Genomic DNA, 22589 nt, shown 5'->3' on the forward strand with positions numbered 1-22589 from the left:
CTGTTTGCCATGATCTTTGCTATGTGTCTCTTTCGAGGGATCCAATAAGAAGTGGCCCACGAACCACCATGTTCCCCACGTGCTCAGAAGAAAGAAGGAAAATCTGAAGAAACAAAACCTGAAAACACCCAAAAAACTTTATTTTTTTTAACAAAATGGGACAGGGAGAAAAAAATAAAAAGAAAAAAAAGAGGGTTGTAATATATGAATGACCAAAAGGATTGTACTTCAGGGGCTGGAACTTTGAGGTGATGTGCACTACACTGTACACCGGACCCTTGCCCAGAGCCACCCGCAGCAACCATGGAGCAGGAGCGCAGCACAGCCCATTGCACTAGAGATGGATGGAGCTGGTGGGGGTGCGGGAGGATGAGCACAGCTGCCTCTCACACCAGGCTGAGCCTACCATTCACCACTTCATCGTGCTTTAGACAACAAAGGACTCAAGAACAGACATGCAGGGGCTGCATAAAGCAACAGGTTGGCCTTCACTGTCCAGGTGGGTTTGAAAGAAGCAGTGGTGGCTTGTCTAAGCAGGTGTAGTCAACGTTTGCGCAATTCTGGCTTTCATTTCCAGCCACAGGATGAAAACACTCCTTCTTCAGTGGAAGCTTTGCCCCTGTCACGTGAAACTTGTCAGAAATGTCAAGCACTTCAGTGAGGCTGGCTTTTCTCTGGAACTCCAAGCAGGGGCAGTGTGATCTAACTTAGCAATGGGACCCAGCTAAGGCTGGCTGAGGGTCAAGAGTTTGGTGCCTACCTTTCAGTTTTTACTAAAATTTATCGTTCATTGTTGTGAAAGAGACCAAATGGTTCCCTGCTGTGTTCTCATCTCCTGGGAAAAATAATGGCTCTGATCAAGCATTATTGATACTGCTGCCTTCCTGAGAAGGGGAGGATATAATATTTAAATCTTGTCAGCCTTTGCCTTTCCTCTGATACTTGCAAAAAAATGGTTTGTGGTGCTCTGTTAGCATAAATATTTGCAGTGGTTTCTGCATGCTTTTCCAGCCCTAAGGGGAGGTCCACCCATGGTGCTGGATTGAAGAGGCTGAAGTTTGTCAACCACTCCCATGCTATTTTCCTGGACCAGTCTGGTGGAATCATTTCTGGTCAAAGAATTTCCCTTGAGATTCTCCCATGGCCTCATGATGAAAGTAATCAAGTCAGAATTGTTTTAGTTGATAGTGTTTCCTCCCTCGGGATAGTTTGGTATTTAACTAACATGTCATCTGCTCAATCATTTGGAAGTAAACTTGAGAAAGATGCCTGGGACTGGACCTTGATCAGAGATTAAGCTGGAGCTACTGAGACCCCAGGCAGGATCCAAGAACACCCTGTGTGCAGCCAAACTGCTCCAGCTGCTGTTTCTATGGTCATGGATGTTGACTTGGACAGGTGACTGGTTTCTCTCATCTGGAATCATCAATTCCTGTTGCCTTAATTGTTCATCCGGTCATTTATTCCCTGACTCCAAACTTATTTTACCTGAGGAATGACAAAAGGGGCTGTGGTTTCTTGTTTAGATTAGGTATTTTTACAGATTTTATAGGCTCAGATTATGGGAGCACTTTTATATAGGCTCAAGACAGCTCCTCTGAAAGCTGTAATCTCTGGCAAGGAACGAGCAGAGCATTAAACTGTGCCCAGGTTTTGCAGCAGCAGCACATTCATCCTCTGGCTGTTCCCTTAGACCCCTGGGGCTGCCTCCCTTGAGTTCTCCCAGTGGCACTGCACAGGCTACAGGCAAGGAAGGGAAGCAGCAGAAGGCCTGGGCCACAATAGACAAAGATCATGGCTAAGTATCTAGGTTGGGGAACCAGGATACTAGGGAACAGGAAGGAGGCATTAGCTTTTCCAAGCTTCATTTGAGAAGAACACTTTATTCATTGGAAGGAGAGGGCTGGGCAGGTAGAGCTGCAGCCCCCCCATGCTGCAGTCAGCATATTCCAGCAACAAAATATGTGGCCAGGGCTGCTGAGCAGCATCAGATGTTGCATTAAACCTTGTGGGAGGCTGTTCTGAACTATTTCCCTCCAGACCTCCTTGTAATGAGGCATTTTAGCATTAAACTCTGGTCTGTTGTTTAATAAAGACAGTTTTGTTAGCCAAAACCCAGCAGTATTTGTACTGGACAGCAGGTGCTGCACTTAAGATAAGAAAAATCTGTTCCATCTACTAGTCTTGTAGGGAATGGGCTGAGCAGAAAGCGAGCTTATCTGTTCTCCTTCTGCCTCAGGAGCTGGTGTCAGTGACTGTTTTGGGAGACCAATTCCCAGGGAAGGAACAAAACTGTCAGCAGAGCTGGTAATTTGGCTGGAGGTGATCGAAAGAAGCAGAACTGCCTCCCCCAGTCTCCAGTTTCTTCCTTTTCCCTCAGTTTATTATGCAGAGTTCTCAGGTCAGAGCCTGGCTGGCAAATATCCTCATTTGTGCATGGTGGGTGGCTGAAGGGGAAAAAAAGGCTTAAAACCTTTGTCTGACACTACTGGCATGGGGGAAAAAAACTAGTTAAAAAAACCTAACCCCAGTTAGAGCTGGGGGAACTCAACCAAAGCAGCCAGAGCACAAAGTACTAAATATACATGCCTGAAGTATGATCTCTGCTGGCTTGTTTCTCCTTGGCTTTCCTAATTCTGTACTCATTGCTTTGTCTGTTTTCAGCTTTTTTGCTTTCCTTCTCTCCCTAATGGTAGTCCCTGTATCTTCAAAAGGATCTCTTCTTCATCTGTTATTCTGGGCTGTGCACAGCTGTTTCTCCTCTTCTACCTTTTCTGATCCCCCACTGCTCTTTCCTGTGCGAAGATTTCAAATCCTCTCTGCAGGCTGGCTCACATGCCACTGGGAACACAGCTCAAAAGGCCAGGCAGCAATTCCAAACAAGAGCTGGAGATAGCTGTAAAGATATGTGCAAGTCTGAGAGGATCTGTAGCAGTTGGTAACATGCAGAAGGAATTTTTCTTGGGGAAATTTAATGAACAAGCAAGCCCAGAAAGCAGACTCCCACTGTATGGCAAAGCATGTAAATTTGTTGGTTTTGTCCCTTGGTTTTGTGGCTGCCCCCTCTGTGGTACAGTAGTTTTCAGAACTGTAGGCAGGAGAAGCAATTGTATTTTTGTATTTGTTTTTAAAAGATCTGGTGAGTATTTTGGGGTCAGGGGCTCAAGCTGAAGTCACTGCTGGCTGGAGAACTCTGGGCAGGCTGGAGAGCAGAAGGAGCTGCTGTCTCCTTTGCTGTAGCACTGTGACCACAGCCCAAGCACCTTGTAGGGAGTAGTGGAGAGAAGCCTGGGCAAGCCCCAGCCCCTCTCAGCATCCCTGCCTCCTGGTTGCTATTTAATGCTCCAATGACTGTCACAAATGCCTGGGAAAAGGGCTGCGTGTGAAATAATGTTTGAAATCTATTTTAAAAAAATGTAGATGTTCTTTTTATTAGATAGTGGAGCTAATTTATCCTGTATTCCCTAATGTAATGCTTTTTTATAATGAAAGGAAATTTTTTTGGTAATATAAACCAGAACACAAGCCTGAAGCACTCTCTGCACGGTTTTTGTGTGCATTTCTTAAAAAAAACCTCAAAAATAAAAGAAAGATATTGTGACAGTGAAGTGAAACAGCTTTAATTTTCGCTATTTGCTTGGTGTTAAGTACAGTCACTTTCTTACCAGAGGAGAAATAAACTCAGGTACAGCAGCTAAAATGAGGTATAAATTGAAGTGTCCCATTCTCCCCTGCACCACCACCCGCCACCCACACCCTCCCAAGTAAAAACCCTTGACCAGAAAAGAGGCCAGCTTAGGACAGACAGAGCCTCTCCTGCATCACCAGCTCCAGTTTGCCAGATATTGGTTAGATGCAAATAAGATGATGTAGGGATTTACGTGAATGATGAGTTTTCTTCACCCTCCAAAGTGAGGGCTCTATGAATTCAATGGTTTGAGTTCATCCCTGGCAGAGAAAGGGGGTCAGCTTTAAGTCCTGCCCTGTGCCTGCTTGGAGCACAATTCTCTGGGGAACAGAACCCCAGTCCTGCACAGCATTGTACAAATGCAGGAAGTTCACTGCAATCTCCCTTGGGAGATGACATTGGTCCGAGGCCTCTCTTACAATGTAACAGATAAGCTGAGGCCTGTGGAGATGGAGTTTTATGTCAGCAGATCAGTAGCCAAGCCTGAAGTGACACCTCAGGCTTTTAATCCCAAATTATGTTCTCAACTGCCACCTGCAGCTGTGATGTCAGCACTTCCATCCTTGGGGACACAGTTCTGTACAAAGGTTTGGCATCCTCCTCCCTTCCTCCCCATTGACAACAGAGTGAAGACAACCAGGTGCAGTTGGTTTCTGGCAGTGCTGCAGCTGCTGCGCCTGAGCTCCATCCTCAAGCCACCCTGAGAAACTCCCTCCTAGGTCTCACCTGCTACGCATTCACCATCCCCAGTGGGCCTGGCAATGTATCTCTTCCAGCACCCTGCTGCTGAGAAGGAACATGTCAGGAACCACAGTTTAGTTGTAGAGGAGGTGTAGAGCTCTGCATTTTCTACATGGTCCACTTATAACAAGATGGAGCAAGAAGCATCAAAATAACTTCATCTCTCTGCTTTCAGGACTAGGTACCAAGTAGCATGAAATCTTTTAAGTGGCCATTCTCCCAGGCTTTGCTCTATTGTTGGAGCAGAAAAAGCCATTGACAGGCAAACCTAGAAGTGGCTGTTTCAAGTTTTGCCAAGGCAGCTGCTAGTCAGGGAGGGGACCAGAGAAATCTGATCTCACCTTATTTAGCTTTGAAGCTACCCTGGAGAGCTGTAACTGCTTCCCCCACCCTCCCACCTGATCTAACCATCAACAAGTCTTTGGATACTGCTCTCACATAGAGCAGTAACACGTCTCTCACCTACCGGACGACATTTTAAGGTATGCTAATCAGACCCAAGCCATAACTAAGTTCATAGGACCTGTGGCCAACACAGATGGGAGGCAGCATGAAGAAGACCCTCCGTTTCCTTCTTCTGTAAGATTGCTTTTGCTGTGGTAGGTTTTACTTGTCTGTCCTAGAAACATAATTTCCCACCCCTACCCCCCAAAAAAACCAACCATCAACCTGTGTATACATTCACGTGATGCCCCAAAACACAAAGAATCAAGTTTCACGTACCTATACCCAAAACTACAGCCAAAGTGCCACACTGAGGCCATTGCAGCTGCCCATGCAGGTGATGCACAGGGGGAGAGCAACAGCCACAGCATGCCACACTCCAGCTCCTGCATGCTGCAGCACTTGGTCTAATTTCTGATCCTCTCCAGCCTGCATTTGATCATTACTTGCCTCACAAGAAAAGGTTTCTCTCTTAGAACCCAATTCTTCCATCTGAACAGGAACACTCCTCTTAATTAAAAGTTTTAGTTGCTCAGTATCATTTTTGGACATGCTGAAAGCAGCTTGACAAGCGTGTGTTGTTGTGAGGCTCCAGAATTTAGCCTGCTGTTGGATGTTGCCTCTCCATTTGATTTACTTATTAGGCAAAAAACTAAGTTACAGTTGTGATGTTTCCTGATTCAACAATTTCCAATATTCTTACATGACAGACATTTTGCATGGCCAGTAAGTACAATGCACACAGTGTCCCAAACTTATGCAGCTGCTTCTAAATGCCAAAAGCACTAACACGACATACAATAACTACCCACTACCTTCTTCTAACTCTACTAAGATATTAAATAGCAATAGCTGTAGATCCCAGTCTTACCAGTGGCTTGAGACTGTTGTTCACACAAGCAGCTCTGTTTATGTAGGAATCTTTCTACTGGGATTTTGGAATGTCAGCTATATTCCAGGGCATGCTTTGATCCAGTCAACAGTAGTGCATGAGTAACAAGTCTATATCCTGTACACAGACCTTCTGGCTTTAGTCCCATGGAGAATAAAAAATGCTGCCTCAAGCTGTGGACAGGGATAATCCACAAGGAAAGCACTAGGAAGCAGAGCAGTCAACGCTGTAAGCCCAGGAGGTGTTGGAGAAACTGGCTAGTGAGTACTAAAACACATTTAGTCTGTCCTTGCCATCATACACTCCTCTCTTTGCTGTTCTACATCCCAGTTAAATATTAAATATCTTAATGCTACAAACTTTGGTCCTCTCTTCTCAAGGTCAGAAGAGATGTGATGCAGATATTAGCAGAGTTGGAACACCATCTCCCAGAGCCCATGTGTCTAGAGGCTGCTCACTGACCTCAGCATCTGTGCAGATGCTCTTACTGTTACAGTCCTCTGCTCTTACCAGTGCTAACAGCAACAGCACTCCAGCCCCTGCTCAACTAAAGCATCAGATAAAGCTACTGCACACCCACCACTGCTACTACCATCAGTAAAGCTTCAACTGTAGGAAGTGCTCTGGGGTGATGGGGACAGGACCCCAGCCTAGAAACTTCGTGAAACACCCCAAACAAGGGGATGTCTTTGACAGCTCAATGGACTATTTCCAATAGCTTCCTTCACTTCTCATATTTTGTAATTTAAGTTGTTCCACTGTTCCCAGTGCTGTCCCTACAGAGGGAACAAGCAATGGTTCTCCCTCTTCTTTTGCTGAATCTCCTGCCAAGTTCTGCAGCGTCTGTGCAAAACTATGAACTACACAAAAATGCACTCTGGCAGCAAGGAAAGAAGAGCTGTTTGCAAGCACTGAATTTAACCCAATTCAGCTCTTGGCTACCTAGACAGTCAGTACTTGCTAAAAGGGGAAGGGGCTGTAAACCAGGGGAGGTACAAGGCTTACCAAGTAGAGTAGCTGAGTCCTTTGTTGGTTGTCTTACTGTCCTGTCTCCTCAGGGATTTGGTTTCAATATGCTGGCCTTATTTTGTGCTTTGTTCCAGTGGTTTCAGAGCCTGTGATCCCATCAGCCAGTTCCCTCTAGAAAACTGGCTTTTTTCCCTGAGCCTGCCAGGCCCACACACTTCCCTGAGCCTTCCTCCTGCTGCTTCTCACCTCCTGCAGAGGGGCTGGGGGGTCCTGCTGATGTTGCTCTCCCCATTTCACCTGGCAATGCCACCAGCACTGGGTTACACACTGATTCATGCCGGTAAAGAAGGAAACTACTTTAGAACCAAAAGGGACTAAAAAAAAAACAAAACAAAAAAAACCAAAACCAAACAACAAAAAAATTATAATGCAAAATTACCGACACAAACTCCCCCCTCCCACCTTTCCCATAACAAAAAGCCAAGGGATTAGACTTTCTTGGGACGACGTCCAACTTGGTAATAATAATAAATGCTGACGAGGATGAAGAGGGCTCGGCTGACCAGGAGGAGCACAGCACCTGTGGCTATCCGGCTACTCTCAACCAGGGAGACAGTGGTAACTGGAGAAGAAGGAAGGAGACAAGGCAGAGGTTGGTGATGCAAAACCAAAAGGAGACAAATAGTTGTTTTCTGCTGCCCTCTAACGCAGAGCTTTAGCAGGAACTGCTGAGCCTTGCGAGTGCAAGAGCTTTCAGCACAGGCTCGTTCACACGCACAGTGAACCCATGGCAGAGGCTCTTCACGAGCCTCTTTTCACAGCCTTGAAGCTTGCCATGGGCCCCAGAGCTCTCCCTTACAGAAACCCTGCTTTCAAGGCAGCCTCACATTCAGGCTGCCTGAAACAGTCACTCAAGCAGATGTGAGTTTCCACTATGCTGAGGTGTTAATCTGGGAGTCACATCCTCCTGAGTTTGCTTTGTGGCTTGAACACTTCAGTACTAATAAACATTTCTCAACTTTAGGAGCATCTACAAAATATGCACGGTCCACACACATCACCTCCATTGAACACCACTCTTTTCTGGCCACCAACACGTATCTAACTCATATCTAAACCAGCTACACACTGAGCTACCAAGATACACATAAAAGAAATCCCTTCATTGTTAAATATAGATAAGCTCCCTAGAAACAAGCAAAAGTGTCATGCTCTGTTTTGGTAACACTGAGCATCCACCTGTTTAGTGTACGTTGCTAAAATCTTTTCTTGTTAGACCCTGCATCTAGGCAGCCTGTTCCAGCAATGACCTGTGCTGCCTATAAAGCCCAGGACATTTTCAGGGAAAAAAAAATAAAAAATGAATTGTCAGAGGACGATGTCCAAGGAGCAGTTCAGGGCAGAGGCTATTCCATGGGGGAGAAAAAAGGCAAGCAGCTGGCAGGGGAGATGCTCCACTACTGCCCTGCCCATCGCTGATCCCCGCTTCCCACCACGCACAGTCTTCGCACCCTCCTCCTCTTCCTCGTCCTGGCCGGCCCGCGGGCACTCACCCAGGAACTGCACGGCGAAGTAGCAGGCCTCGGCCAGCAGGCTCCAGCGGATGATGGCCTTCTCGGCGGTGTACAGGGCGTTCCACATGATGAGCGCGATGCCTGCGGGGACAGCGGGGCGCTGCCCGAGGGCCGGACAGCGGCCAGGGCCGCGCTTCCCTCCCGCCCCGCGCGGTGCCGCTGCAGGACGCGGGCCGGGGCCCTTTCCCTCCCCACACCATCGCTGCCAGCTCCCCGCACCTCCTTGTCCTTCTTCCCCTCCTCCTGGGCCCCTCCGGGATGCCGCCGCCTGCCCCACCTCCCCTGCCGCTGCCACGGAGCCCCAGCTGCGGCCTAGCGGCCCTCACGGGCGGCCCTGCAGGCTCCCTTTGCTGGGGTGAGCCCCCGGGGAGTCAGAGCACGCACAGCCCTTCTTACCCTACTGCAGCACGCCTGAGTCCCTGCTAGAAAAGAGCAGCAGTAGCCACGCTTTTGAAAATACCCCTCAGCCATTTCTTTGCTAACAGCAGATGTTCTGCTCTCCAGCTGCAGGTGTCCGGCTGGGCCTGGACTTTGTCCCCTGCTGCCATTTTGGCCGCCTGCCTGTGCCCTTGCTCTGTGGGGCAGCAGTGGGCCCGGGTGCAGCGGTACGGCACTCACTGAGGAGGGCTCCTCCATAGAGCCGGATGGGAGTCTTGCTGCTCACCGATTCCTCCTCAAAGATGGCATCAAAGAGCTGGTCAGGGAAAGCGAGGGCCTGGCAGAGGCGAGAGAGAAACTCAGCAACCTGAACTGGCTGGGGCCACCAAAACATGTCCTCTTGGGCACCAGCGCTCCAGCATCACACCTTGGGGGATCAGAGCTGCTGGCCAGGAAACTGGAAATTAAGGAGGCACAGAAATATCACCATGTCAGCTATCAGCTGCATGGCTGGTTTCTGTGGCCAAGGCTGCCATTCCTTGGTTTATGGGCCCTGCTAATGAAAACAGACTGGGGTGATGGGAACAATCTGCCAAGGACGCTGTTGGCAAAGCCCATTACTGAGACACAGGGAGGGCAAAGGCCTCGCAGGAGGAAGCAGTAGGAGCTGCTGGAGGCAGGGGAGGAAGACAAATGCCGGGGACTGAAGGGCCATGCTGGGGCATCCCTTTGGCAGTCCAGGAGCTGGTTGTTGCCAGGACCACATCCCTCACTCACCATGATGGCGACCCCGGAAAACATGATGGCGGAAACCAGCTGCCAGACCCTGCATGAGAGGAAAGACAGAGGACCCAGCATGAGCTTGGAGGTGACCCCATCACTCATGCTTCACAAAGCATTTCTGGCTGCCTGCTCCTTCATCAGCCTTCAGCCTTCCCCCATGCAGAAGCGAGACAGCCAGAAACTTCCTATGGAAGGACTCTGCTTTCCACATGCCGCTAGCTCCAGCCTCAACACACAGACCAGGCCTTGCTGATGAGACAGAGCCAGACTCCCCACTTACCCAAGCAAAGGAGGGAAGTGACCCTGTCAAGAGGATGGTGCAGAGCAGGGTCCCCACAGGACACACCACCCTGTCACACAGTAGAACAGGAGCTCCTCCAGCCCCATGTAGCCCTTGCAGTTCTCTGCACATGCAATGAGACAAGAACTTGAGCGCCTCAGGCTCATTTATGGGGGAAGAATGCAGAGTTGGTCTGGCTCCACAGCCTGCAAAAAAGCCCCTGCCGGGAGCAGTGATGCTGGCACAGCAGCAGAGTTGGTGTCAGAAACCAGAACTGGCAGGGATGCTGGGGCCAAAGGGTCTCAGATGACCTAGTTCCAAGGTGATCCAGTACCTTACCTGAGTCCCAGTGGTTCCCGGACTGCAAACTTGATTTCATTTCCCAGTACTTGGCTAATCTGAAATTCAAATAAAAGGCACAAGCTAAGCAGATCGTCCCCCAGTCTTTAGGCAGTACTCACCAGACCAAAATCGTATCTCTAACCCAATGTGGAAGTTTATCTCTGAGAGGGCTGCAAGAAGGAGGAGGACAAATGATTCACCTGTGACTCTTCAGTCCCAACACCTGCCTTGATTTCCATCAGGAGCTGCAGCCTCTACTCCTCCCTGACTGGGATCAGCCACCTGCAGCATGTGGCTGGGGAAGGGTCCACACTAACTCCCGTTTCCTCTTACCTATGGAAGAAGGGAACTGACTCCTCACACCCATCACCTGCATGTCACATCCTGATGGAGCACAGGCTCCTGCAGAACCTTCAGACTGTCACAGTATCTGTCTTGCTGCCATGCGCACACTGCCCAGAGCTGCTCATGTTCACAATTGTTCATGTTCACAATGCCTGGCTGTGACTACCCCAAACCACATGGATGGGCAAACCCTGGTTTGCTGAGCAGAAAATCCCTTTTTTGTCATTACTGCACACAGGATTCCCTCTCTGCTGCCCTCACCTTTGAGCGATGGACCTCGCCGTCATCGTCCTCCCCGCCGACGCCCAGGATCTTGCGTGTCTTCAACCTGCTCACCAGGTCGGTCTGGCTGTGCTTCTTCATCAGCGGTGGGGGCTGCTTCGCCGCCATGGTGGTGGCCCTGCCCCACCGAGCCCTTGGCTGCGAGGTGGCACAAGGAGGGTGCTGGAAGCGGCTCCGCTGTCACATGAAATCTCACGGTGTTTGGGAAAATAAAACAACCACCACCACAAAATCTTTCTGTTAGGCCAGCAGACGGCTCCTCATCCTCGTGGGGCAGGGAGCCCTGGCCCCAGTTACAGGTGGCTCATCTCAGAATGATCCTGCCGTCTCCAGGATCTGCCATGGAGGGGGGGAAAAAAAAAAAACTCAGAGCAGAGAAGCTTTAGCATGGACATTTAGTTATAAATGCTTTTGACCTACAAACCATAATCTTGTCTATCCCAGCATGAGGCAATGCCCAATAGCACCTCTTTGCTGTTTGTCAGATTAGGGGAATTAAGTGCATCTCAGACTGGGGAATTAAAATCATTAACTAATCCTTGGCCTTTTTTCTTTTCCCCATGCAATACATCACATTCTTCAGCTGCCATTTCAGATCAAACCCCAAACAAGTGTCAATTATTTATTTGTGTGTCCCCTCCCCAGAGATGCTGCAGTCCCCCAGGCTGTGCCAGAACATATCAGCCCCTGAAAAACAAGTCAGAGGTATGATTTTCCCTGAAGGCATTCACTTTGCTTTCTGGGAAATGATGGCAATTAGAAACTACAAATACTATCTGTGATAAGTAAATACAGGCAACGAGAATTGAAAAAGATAACTTCTGCCCTGGCATGCATCTAAAGGTACAGGTATTGAGTCCCATTAATTCACTCTGTCTCATCCCACTATCATAAAACCCTGGAAACCCTCAGTTCGGAAAGCCTTTTCTTCCAATTTGTCTTCATTTCCTCTTGGCTCAGCTGAACACGAACACTTTTTTCCATTTGCCATTTCAGTCTTCCAGAGACCCACAGAAATTCCCCACAGGCACCAAGCATAGCTAATCCAGCCCAAGCAGTGTGAGGCTCAAGCACCAGCAGCCCCATGCCCCAGTCGAGCCTTCCCAGAGCTGCCCCAGGAGAATATATGCTGATGCCTAAATATTCCACAAGTCTTTGGAGAGTAGTAAAATGAAGCACAATTATTTTGGCATTGTGCATGCAAATGTTGTCCCAGAGCTTTGTGAGGGATTTCCCTCCCAAAGGAAAACCCTTCCCTGTGGTGGTTCAGACAAGAACAATCAGTCCTGTCTGCAAACGCCCTACATAACTCTTTAAGGCAAAGTTAAGAGATCTTGCTGGGATGGTGCAAAAGGTGAACCCCATCATCAAGGGTTTAATAAGATCCTTTCAGCAGACCAGGCAAAATGCTTTTCATTGAGCCAGTTGAGCTACTCAGTACTCTGGAGGTACTTCTTCTGGATTGTAGCAGGGCTTCTTTGGTCATGGGCTTTTTGCTCTTATTCCACTGAATAACTAAGCCCAGATTCCTGGAAAGGCGGCAAGAAGCCAGATGCAGCAGTCAGGGTCTAAAATATTTCAGAATTGGGACAGCGGAGAACAAGCACACAGGAGGAAGGTAGAAGCTGTATACTCAGGCCTACCTTTGAGCACAAGGCAGGAAGCTCAGTGGTACCTGACAGTTGAAAAGTTTGAAAGATTCATCATGTCTGGGAATCGCCAACCTAAACTGTCACAATAAATTGTGTATTCAAATCTAGATAATTTGCACACAAAATCCACCCTAAAGCCAAAGTGATGTATCAAAAAGAAAAGCTTGACCTCTTTAACTAGCTACAGTTTTTGCAATTTTTTCTGCTCCTGGCTGACCCAGACTTACAACGTTGGATGCTCAGTGGTTTCCCACCAGAACTGCTGAAAACAGAGAAGACATGTTGCTGTGGTATTTCTAGTCCAGTATTTTCTGATCAAAGCTGACCATTCCAATCGTGAAAAAAACAGTCCTGTGGTGAATGCTACTCTCTCTCACTCTGAGGCCATCCCACATCTCTAAAGTTAGGGAAAAGTCTGGCAGAGGGCCTGAGCAGGAGCATCCTACTGGCTCTCCTCAGGCATAAGAGACCTGAGGCTTGGTGGTCTTGACAGGACTCAGGGTGCTAGCCATGCCATCCTGGCACTTCTGGATCTTTCCTGGTTTCTTGCTAGGGAAAGTCTGATGCCCACACTCCTGCTCTGGCCTCATGGTCAGAAATGTCAGAGGAAGGGAAGATGGGATAGGGGAAAAAAAAAAGGAGGAGGAGGAAGAAAAAGGAGGAGGAGGAAGAAAAAGGAGGAGGAGGAAGAAAAAGGAGGAGGAGGAAGAAAAAGGAGGAGGAGGAAGAAAAAGGAGGAGGAGGAAGAAAAAGGAGGAGGAGGAAGAAAAAGGAGGAGGAGGAAGAAAAAGGAGGAGGAGGAAGAAAAAGGAGGAGGAGGAAGAAAAAGGAGGAGGAGGAAGAAAAAGGAGGAGGAGGAAGAAAAAGGAGGAGGAGGAAGAAAAAGGAGGAGGAGGAAGAAAAAGGAGGAGGAGGAAGAAAAAGGAGGAGGAGGAAGAAAAAGGAGGAGGAGGAAGAAAAAGGAGGAGGAGGAAGAAAAAGGAGGAGGAGGAAGAAAAAGGAGGAGGAGGAAGAAAAAGGAGGAGGAGGAAGAAAAAGGAGGAGGAGGAAGAAAAAGGAGGAGGAGGAAGAAAAAGGAGGAGGAGGAAGAAAAAGGAGGAGGAGGAAGAAAAAGGAGGAGGAGGAAGAAAAAGGAGGAGGAGGAAGAAAAAGGAGGAGGAGGAAGAAAAAGGAGGAGGAGGAAGAAAAAGGAGGAGGAGGAAGAAAAAGGAGGAGGAGGAAGAAAAAGGAGGAGGAGGAAGAAAAAGGAGGAGGAGGAAGAAAAAGGAGGAGGAGGAAGAAAAAGGAGGAGGAGGAAGAAAAAGGAGGAGGAGGAAGAAAAAGGAGGAGGAGGAAGAAAAAGGAGGAGGAGGAAGAAAAAGGAGGAGGAGGAAGAAAAAGGAGGAGGAGGAAGAAAAAGGAGGAGGAGGAAGAAAAAGGAGGAGGAGGAAGAAAAAGGAGGAGGAGGAAGAAAAAGAAAGAAAAGAAAAAAAGAAGGAAGAAAAAAAAAAAAAAGGAGGGAAGAAAAAAGTAATAGAGAATTATTTCTCCTGCGAGCGAGAAGCAAAGAAAGGTGGGACTCCATGACTCACCAATGATGACTGCACTGAATAGCTTTGTGATTACAGAGGCAGTTTAACAACTGGCTTAAGGCCAAAAGATCAAAATTTGCCTTCATCATTTGTCTCGCCAGTTGCTTTCAGGGCAGGAGTTGGTGGAAATTTATCCACATCATCATTAACACTGCTCTCCCATTAAGAGTTTCCACTAATTTGTGGTAAGCCACTGGCCAAGAGCCGGGACAACACAGGCCAGACACAAATGCCAATAAAACAATCTGGTGCATAAAGCCACGGTCCTACAGCACAGCTATGGCATGGCCCCGCAGCCAGTCCCACATCTCATTACCCCCATCGGCCAGAGACAGAGCCAGCCTAACGAATGCTGAATATTAATGGCTAACGAGCTAATGAATGCAATTAGCGCTAATTCAGTGACATTCAGATAGAAGATGCTGAGGATTTGAAAACATTATACTTACATTAATGTATCCTGACACACTGACAATTTAGAGGATGGTTTCTATTAGCCTGTGAGTTTGCAAAGGGAAACCTCCACCTCCTCTTTCTCCTGCGATTCTCTCCTCTTTAATCCTTTTTCCAAGCATCCCAGGGACTGTGAAGATCAACCACCATAAACAGGCAATTCCTACTCCCTGCCACAGCTCTCTGTGATGGGCAGTGCCTATGTGCAGCTGAAAGAGGGTTTTTTCCTCACAGATCCCTTTTCTTTGCAGGCTCTTTTCAGTGTCTGCTCCCTTGCTCAGCTGCTCAGCATACTGCATTCAATTTTGATAGCTACTGCTTAGTGGTGCAAAGAAACCTCACTGGTGCCACGCCAATGATAGCTCAATCTCTCCCACCTCCACAGCTCTTCCCCCAATGTCTCTGCTTCCCTCCCAGCGTCTGGAAAGGAGAGCTCTGCAGCGTGGGAGAGAGGAGACTCGACTGCACACGCCACGGCGCTGCAGCAGCCAGAGCTGCGCACCCACCGCGGTGGTGCAGAACCAGACCCTGCTCTGGCAGCACCTGGAGCTGACTGCCTGCAGCTCCCACAAGCCAGAGCCTAATGACTCGTGGGTGGCAAGCTGCCTTCCTGGGAGGACATGGCTCCCCAGGGCCTGGGGACAGGGATGCTGCCTACTCCTAAGCTGGAAGGCACTGCTGTCCACAGTGCAGCCTTTTACCTGACACAGCAGTGGTGCTTGAATTAAAGAGGTGGCACTACAGAACCTCTTGCTCCGAGGGTTTGATGGCACTTCCAATCTGCAAGCAGGGGAAGAGAGTATGAAACTGGAGTCAAGCTGGGACAATGAAACATTTATACATTTAAGCTAGACACAAATCTGTTCAGCCCTATCACATTCAGGCTAGTGGGAGGATTCTTGCCCTCCTGTTTTAGATTTCCCAAGTCAGTATGTCCAAGACAATTCAACATCTTGAGCCCACTTTGACTTTTTACACCTAGGAGTTACCCAAGAAGGTGCAGTGGATATGTCCTTTTTAACAGCCTAACAGGGCACTTGCCATGCCTAAAGCATTTTTTACAGAGCATAGGTAGAGAATCAATACTAAGTATGAAACAGATGAAGCAGAGGCAGTGTCCCTTTCCAATACTGGAGTTCTCTTGGAGCAATCTGGTAGAGCCCAGGGGAGTTCTCCAGCACTGCAGCTGCACAAGGAAGTGTGCACATGAGAGGGGCATCCACTGTGGCAGCTGTGCTGTACCTGGCCTTTATAGATGGGCCAATGCGCACAGCATTTCTCTTGCAAGGGCCCAGCAGCTGTAGTGGATTTGTCCAGCCGTTCTGACGTTCCTCCAGGCTGTGGCACTTCTGTCTCTTTGCTGCTGAGGACAGTACCAGGTCCATAGCAGCTGCTCTGGACCCTATACCTCATCAGCCACAGAGCTGTCGAGAAAGCCTGGGCTCAAACACATGTGTACGGCAAAGAGGAGAGGCAGTGAAACACAGGTGGATTAAGGACAGGATCCACAGAGCTATCAAGTACCTTGTCCTTGCAAACATTACACTGTTGCCTAATTGCATGGGACCCAAGGCTCCTTTTTTTCTCACCACACATGAAGGCTCAGTCTGCTCACTTTTATATGCTTAAAATCTGTTCATAAACAAGCTCAGACACTTCAGGACTCTGAAATCCAGAGGGATGAGGTAAATTCCCTGCATCTAACCCAAAAACACACCTGAGAGTCACAAAACGTCTTTGTGCATCCTATCTAAATGACCTATCAAGAGTTTCTCCAAGCACGTGGTGCAGCAGACCTTGAGCCAGAACTCCCCATGTCCCATGTAACTACCAAAATATAGCTGTTTCCATCCTGTATTTCTGCAACTGCACATCCCAAACCCACCGTGACCAAACCAGCTCCCTGCCTAGATTTCTATCAAGTGTGGAGATTTAGATGATTAGGACCTCTACCACCAGCCAGCTGGGAACGAAACATGATCAAGCCAAAAATAACCTGATGCTCAGGCAGTAAAAACAATTAGCACTCAGCCACCACAGCAGCAAAATGCGGCGGCTGCTCCCGCTCCGTCTGGCACAGTCTGTACCCCTAAGCAACAGGGAGACTTCAGATTTCTCACCTGTAACAAGCCAGGTACACAGGACTCCGTTCCCACATAAACACCAGCCCTTTTAGCACAGAAGGCTCTTTGAAATACCAGCAGGAAGCATGTCTTGACAAAGGTTCATCCCCAGCCCTGCCACGGCTCCTTAAGCAACTCTAAAAGTCACAGAGAGCTGCTTCCTTAAGCAACTCTAAAAAGGCACAGGGAGACTGTGTCATCCCTAGGGAACACCTACAAACCGAGGCAGCAGATTTCCTGCCCCTACACACAATGAAAATGCAAAGCAAGATCCTTAGGTCAAAGGACATCTTCACTGGGTACCTCCAGATCATCTCCCAGATCATCTGCAATGCACCAAGAGCCTCAAGCACATCTAAAACTCACTGTTCAGGCTGAGCACATCTCATGACCAACCTCCAGTGCTGCTTGTGAGAGGTGCAAAGCTGCCCATGACCACAAAGCCTCCATGCGCAATGCAGTGGCACCCAGTGCCTACAGCAGCTCAGGCAACTTCAAATGTAATGGATGGGACCAGCATCACTCCTCAACAGGGGACAGTGAGTCCTCTGCAGATTGCTGGGGAGGAAGAAGTTAACTTGTGTTGCCTATTCAGTCACCACTTCTCGCAAAAAAGGACATCCAAAGTCTGCTCAGCCTTTTCCATGCATCCTCTCCTCCATCTGCTTCAGGGTTGCTTTAGCCCAAGCAGGCTCAGCCCCTGCACCTTCCTCCCCACTCCTCCTCTCCTGCCCCCAAGCTCCCCGTGGCTGTACAAACATCCTGCCCCAAGAAGAACCACTGTTGGCTATATCCCATAGCATCTGGGAGGTACGGCCCATCTCCAGAATTTTATTGCCCATAGGTTTCAAATTTCCTTTCGCAGAGACCACAGGAAAGTTTTCTGTCTGTGTCACAGGATGTGTTATACAGCAATCAAAACCTGTAAAGTGCTTAGTTTCCGCAGAACACGATAAAAAAGCTCTGTTGCTCTGCTAGTTTCTCAAATGGGAGCTATAATTAAACACAGCAACTTCACTCCTGCTGGCCTGCCAAGCACCACCTGCAGCAACTCGCTGACCCCTCCACGCGAGCCTGGGCAGCACCTGAGGGGAGAAATGCTTGTTTGGCTCTTGCAGCAGCTGGCAGGGCAGCCTGTGACGTGCTGCATGTGCTTGGGCAGGCGTCCTGCACAGCTGCGGTGTCCAGCACGGTACACAGGGCTCCCCACGGTGCCCAGCCGGACACCTGACCCCAGCGTGGCCCCGCTGTGGGGGCTCAGGGGGCTGCTGCCACTGGGGACAGACTTCACCCTTCATGTACCACACACGTGCACTCACACCCCGCCTGTAAGCCTGGCCACGCTACCCTGTCTCCTCAAGTAGCCCATCCCTGGCTGCTGAGGTGTGTTTTGGCTACAAATACAAAGGATGCAAGGTACAAGCACAACGATGTGCAACAGCTGCTCCAGCAGCTCTCATCTATGTCAATTACATGAAAGTCCACCCCCTGCATCATCCTCCTCTCTGCCACCGAGGCTCTCAGCACAGCCAGCCACAGCAATCCATTGCCCCAAAGCTGCCCTTGTTCTCCTCCTCAAAGGCTCTGGCTGCCACCTCCCCACCCAGTCCCTCGCTTTCGCAACAGATGGTCACAACCAAGCAGTTAAGATTCCCAGGAAGCTGGGAGGATGGAGAGAGAGGGAGGGAAGCAGGAGATATTAGGATCGGGTGCTGTTTTTCTTTTAGGGCATTAAAAGAGGAGAATTCCTCTTTGATTCCCAGCTGCCTTAGACAGGTGTTTGTGAGAGACAGCCCCAGAAGCTTAACAGGCCATCTGTCCTGCAGATGATTTCTACAGGGAAATATTAGAAGGAAAAATAAAACCCATACGCACACACACAGAAACACAAAAGAAAAAAACCAAACCAAGTAAATCAACCCTTGCTACTGAAAAAGAGCAGCTTGAAAAGCTAGGAAAGCCCTTCAACCAAACAGGGTAATACAGGTCAGTTTTACAGAAAACATGATGCAACTGCATTTCATCTCCTTTGCCTTGCACCTGAGGCATAATAGAGGCTCAAGCAAACTCTATGGGAGGAGCAGGGAGGAGTTCATGCACATGCTGCTCATCCACCACATCGCTGGACACTGAACCTTCACAATGACGTGGGCCTTCTTGGCACCTCTTTCCTGGACAACCTCAAACCCCCCCCCAATTTTCTTTCAACTGTGCGTCCAAGCACCTGACAAGACACTTCCATAAATGTTCCAGGAAGCCAATGCTCTTTATTCTCAACAATTCCCTGCACTTCTGTCCTTTTCCAGAACACAAAAGAAAATCGTTAAGAAACTACAATTTGGGACATTAAGTCCCTTGAGCCACATACAGGCACATCATCCATCCGTATACTGTCACTGAAATAGTGATTTCAAAGCCATTCTCGATGGATTCTCTCCCCAAAGACAATAATCTACACCTCCAGCAACATTAGTTCTCTATTTGCAATCCTGGAACTTACTCAGCACAATGCAACCACTGGGATTTATACACTCTCAACATGTCTATAGCCATGAAATGGAAGATGAAATGAGTCTGTTCCACTCCAGAACCGCAAAAGCAGATTTCCAACCAGTTTCATGGGCCAATTTGCAATCCCAGCCTGAGAACAACTCCTGCAGGACACCCCAGTAGCATCAGAGTATTTTCTTCCATTTGTGTACAAAACAAAGAGTTTCTCATCTCCATAGTATGTCATGATATGACCAGATGTGCAGTCTAGGCAAACACAATAGGGAGGAAAAAGGGCAGACGAATAAATTTGCATTAAGCAGGAAGATTGTTTTTTGGTCTAGCCAGGATATTTCCTGAGTCCCAGGCAGATAGGCACTCACAGGACTCACACCTCTCATTGTACAAGCAATAAAATTTCCTTCTATGACACAGAAGTTCTGTAAATCAGGCCCAATATGAAATGGCCCAAGTAACTATCAGTAAACAGCTGAGTTGTTAACAACCCTGTTATAGAGCATTTCCCATATGGATGGTTATATCCACATCCGGGATAAAATAATAAAAGTTTATTATTTAGGTAAATACATTTAATTTATAAATAGTAATTATATATTAATAAATTAAACAAACATAAATATACATATATACATGTAAATATATGTATTTGTACATGAATATATGTATATAAATATATATATATATACACACACACACACAAATGAGAGACATGGGCTGATTTGGGTGGACTAGCTTTGGGTCCCACTGCACAATCTCAACTGGCTAGTAAAGAGAATTCAGACTACCAGACCAACCAAGTATGCTGGCATTCACCCATATTTTGGTCTCAAGGGTGAGAGAAGCAGCTTGTCCCAGACTCCTTCCTGGATGATGACATTTAGGGCCCAACTCCGGCTTCTAGGTCAACCATTTACTGCCCTAAAGACTGATACCACCTGAGATGTCTCAGCCCTGGACTACCACCTACACACCACTCAGACCCATCACTGCAGCTTGGGAACACCTTCTCCCATCTTCCCTAAACAATTTGCCAATATTTCCTGTTCATTCATACACAATTAGAAAGAACTCTGGGTTTATCGCTCCCTCATGGCTCCTTAGACATGAAATAAGCCCAGACATGTAGATAGGCTCAGGAAGTTGCTTAGCAAAAACATGATGGAGAAGGCCTCCCAACAAAACACATACTTCAAATACTTGGTAGCCTATCCCAACATGGCAAAAATCTCCCTCTGACACCTTAGCAGTTTCTATAGCAACAGGTTACTGCTAAAAATGTCAAATGCAAAATTCCTCATGTTGGGCAAACAGGAGCTAGGAGGACAGATTTAGAAGAGGAAAACTTCTAAATAGCTGCTGCCAGAGCTAGCAGACTCTGCTAATTCACAAGTCAGTGGTGAAACAACTTGAAAGAAACTTCTAGCAACCCACTAGAGGGGGAACACATGGAGCACAGGGACATGTCCGTGGAGCACTGTTCCACAGCATCCCTCAGAATGAGGAGGAGCCACAAGTATCCCCCTCTCCTGCAACGAGGCACTTGAAAATGAAACCAGCTTCTTTTTAGTAACAGAACTGCAGTACAGCACGCAGAGTAGGAAGTCTGAAAGCCAAACTATTAGATTATAGGTTTGGCAGTACTGCTGCTCCTTTCATAAAATCAAGACTGGGTCATTAAACCTCTGAGACCTTAGTTTTCCCAGATGTATGTGAAAAGTAAATCTACCACGGAAGTTGACACAGCTCATGTGCAGCAGGTGAGAGACATCTTACAAGCAGTGGCCCAGCCACTGTACCCACCAGTGCCAGGTCGTGACACCTCAGCCTGCTCTGTGGACTCCTGTGCAGCACTTAGTTCATTACACACTACGTGTCAGAGGCAGAAATGCCCTTCCTGGCCTGACTAACAACCAGCTTAGCATGACATCGTTTTTTTCCTGTCTTTCTTCATTCACTGCTGGTGAGAGAAAGCACTGTGGAAACCTTGGGGTGAACCTCACATGGATACTACTGCCCTCACACACCAGAAACTCTCGGAAGGCTCTCGTTGTCAGATTAAACCCAGATGCAGAAAAACAAAGCAGCCACAGCTCAGCAGAGAGCTGCACAGGGGAGGAAGGCGGAAGGAAGCCCACCACACCAACAGCAAGTGACTGCATTTGCCAGTGTGATTCTTAAGTCAGAGTCCTGAAGGACCCACAGGCTTTCCCCACGAACACAGCACCCACCCCTCGGGAACTCACCCACCTGACTCTGCTTTTATGCGCTGCTGAGTCAGGGGAAAACTGCACTCACCCATGTATGTGGATGTGCACATGTTTGTTTATGCATGAGCTGTCAAGCCCCAAATTATGCACAGATCAACAAGGCTCTCTGAATTCCCCGACTGTGAAGTGTGTGACATTTAATCTGAGCCTTCCTTTTGGATTTCATATCGTGCATTATCAACAATGGCTATTCAGCACACAAGTACCCTTTAGAAAGCTTTCATCAGAAAAAGGAACTCATATAAAGGATATTGAAAGAGACAATGTCTCTGATGCATGACAGGTTCTCCAGCTTCCACAAAAGACCAGTGTATGTGTACTGTGAGGAGCATGCACAGTGTCAGTCTGCCTGCAGCCCAGAGTAAAAGCGCTTCATGGGTGGAGAAAATGGAGTTTGGAAGCATCGACTATAACTTGAATCTGTACATCTCCTCACCTCCCTCTTTTAGGCTCCCTCGGAAAATAGACAGGGTGAGCCAACCCCCAGCAGTGTCCATTTTAGGACAAGATGCATCATCCCCTGCAGTGGTTCACCTCTTTTCATACACCACAGGAGGAGCCTAGATGATGAGCAAGACTAGGCTTTTGATTGCTTTTATATGGATGGCAGTGAACTTTTCCCTACCTGTTCCCAGACAAACCCTGTATCACTTTTGCCCAACTCACGGCAGGGAGATGATGAAAAAATGGGGATTATGAACAAACTAGACAATGACATGCAAGGAAAGGGGATGGAGATACTATGTCCTATAGTCACAGCCACAGAGGACTCACCCACATCATCCTAAGGAAATAAAGCAAGATTTCTCTTTTTCATAGCAGAGAGGAGATAAAGGGATGGACACCAGTATGTGGCATAAACAGCCCTGGTGACAAAGGATATCTGCGAGCTGAGAGGTCCCACAGGAGCTCTCTTTCTGTGTTGCCTGGCACGTGCAAGAGAAGTCTTGGGAAAAAAAATGATAAAGGTAGTTCTTCCTCCTACTTTTGTTTGATTCCTCTACCCAGGGAAAAGGAGGCAACAGAGAGATTCAGGCAGCCAAATGATAGCAGCATCAGTGCTGACAAATCAAGGTCTCAAGTAACCATGGAAAACGCAACATTGCCAGATGTCCCATCTCTACTATCAAGGGTTGTTTAAGGACCTTCCCTTCTTTTTCAGTTTTAAGTCTCAGACACTTGGGTACAACAAGTCCCAGTAATATCAGGATCATCCATCAGGACTCTGTGTGTGTATACACACACATGGTGCTTTGCTACTGTGCCTGTGTATATATACATCCATCCTCAAACA

General features: G+C 48.0%; 2 protein-coding genes across 8 annotated transcripts in view; one reads left to right on the forward strand and one right to left on the reverse strand.

The window, feature by feature from the left end:
* Positions 1-3603, forward strand: part of TSPAN18 (tetraspanin 18) — a 127856-nt gene extending 124253 nt beyond the window's left edge. For all 6 annotated transcript variants that reach the window (XM_058829670.1, XM_058829688.1, XM_058829654.1 and 3 more), the window contains one exon: positions 1-3603. In XM_058829670.1, the coding sequence (XP_058685653.1) occupies positions 1-48 (48 nt within the window). In that variant the 3' untranslated portion in view covers positions 49-3603.
* The window catches only part of TP53I11 (tumor protein p53 inducible protein 11), a 24714-nt gene continuing 5718 nt past the window's right edge, over positions 3594-22589 (reverse strand). Inside the window, exons 2-8 of one of the 2 annotated variants that reach the window (XM_058829709.1) lie at positions 15096-15174; positions 10698-11054; positions 10089-10147; positions 9464-9512; positions 8927-9023; positions 8288-8389; positions 3594-7356 (exon numbers count right to left, since the gene is read on the reverse strand). In XM_058829709.1, the coding sequence (XP_058685692.1) occupies positions 7223-7356; positions 8288-8389; positions 8927-9023; positions 9464-9512; positions 10089-10147; positions 10698-10826 (570 nt within the window). In that variant the 5' untranslated portion in view covers positions 10827-11054; positions 15096-15174 and the 3' untranslated portion in view covers positions 3594-7222. The remainder of the gene's footprint in view (positions 7357-8287; positions 8390-8926; positions 9024-9463; positions 9513-10088; positions 10148-10697; positions 11055-15095; positions 15175-22589) is intronic. The other variant, XM_058829717.1, reaches the window with a different exon arrangement.

This window comes from Poecile atricapillus, chromosome 1, assembly GCF_030490865.1.
Source record: "Poecile atricapillus isolate bPoeAtr1 chromosome 1, bPoeAtr1.hap1, whole genome shotgun sequence".
NCBI classification, from domain to species: Eukaryota; Metazoa; Chordata; class Aves; order Passeriformes; family Paridae; genus Poecile; species Poecile atricapillus.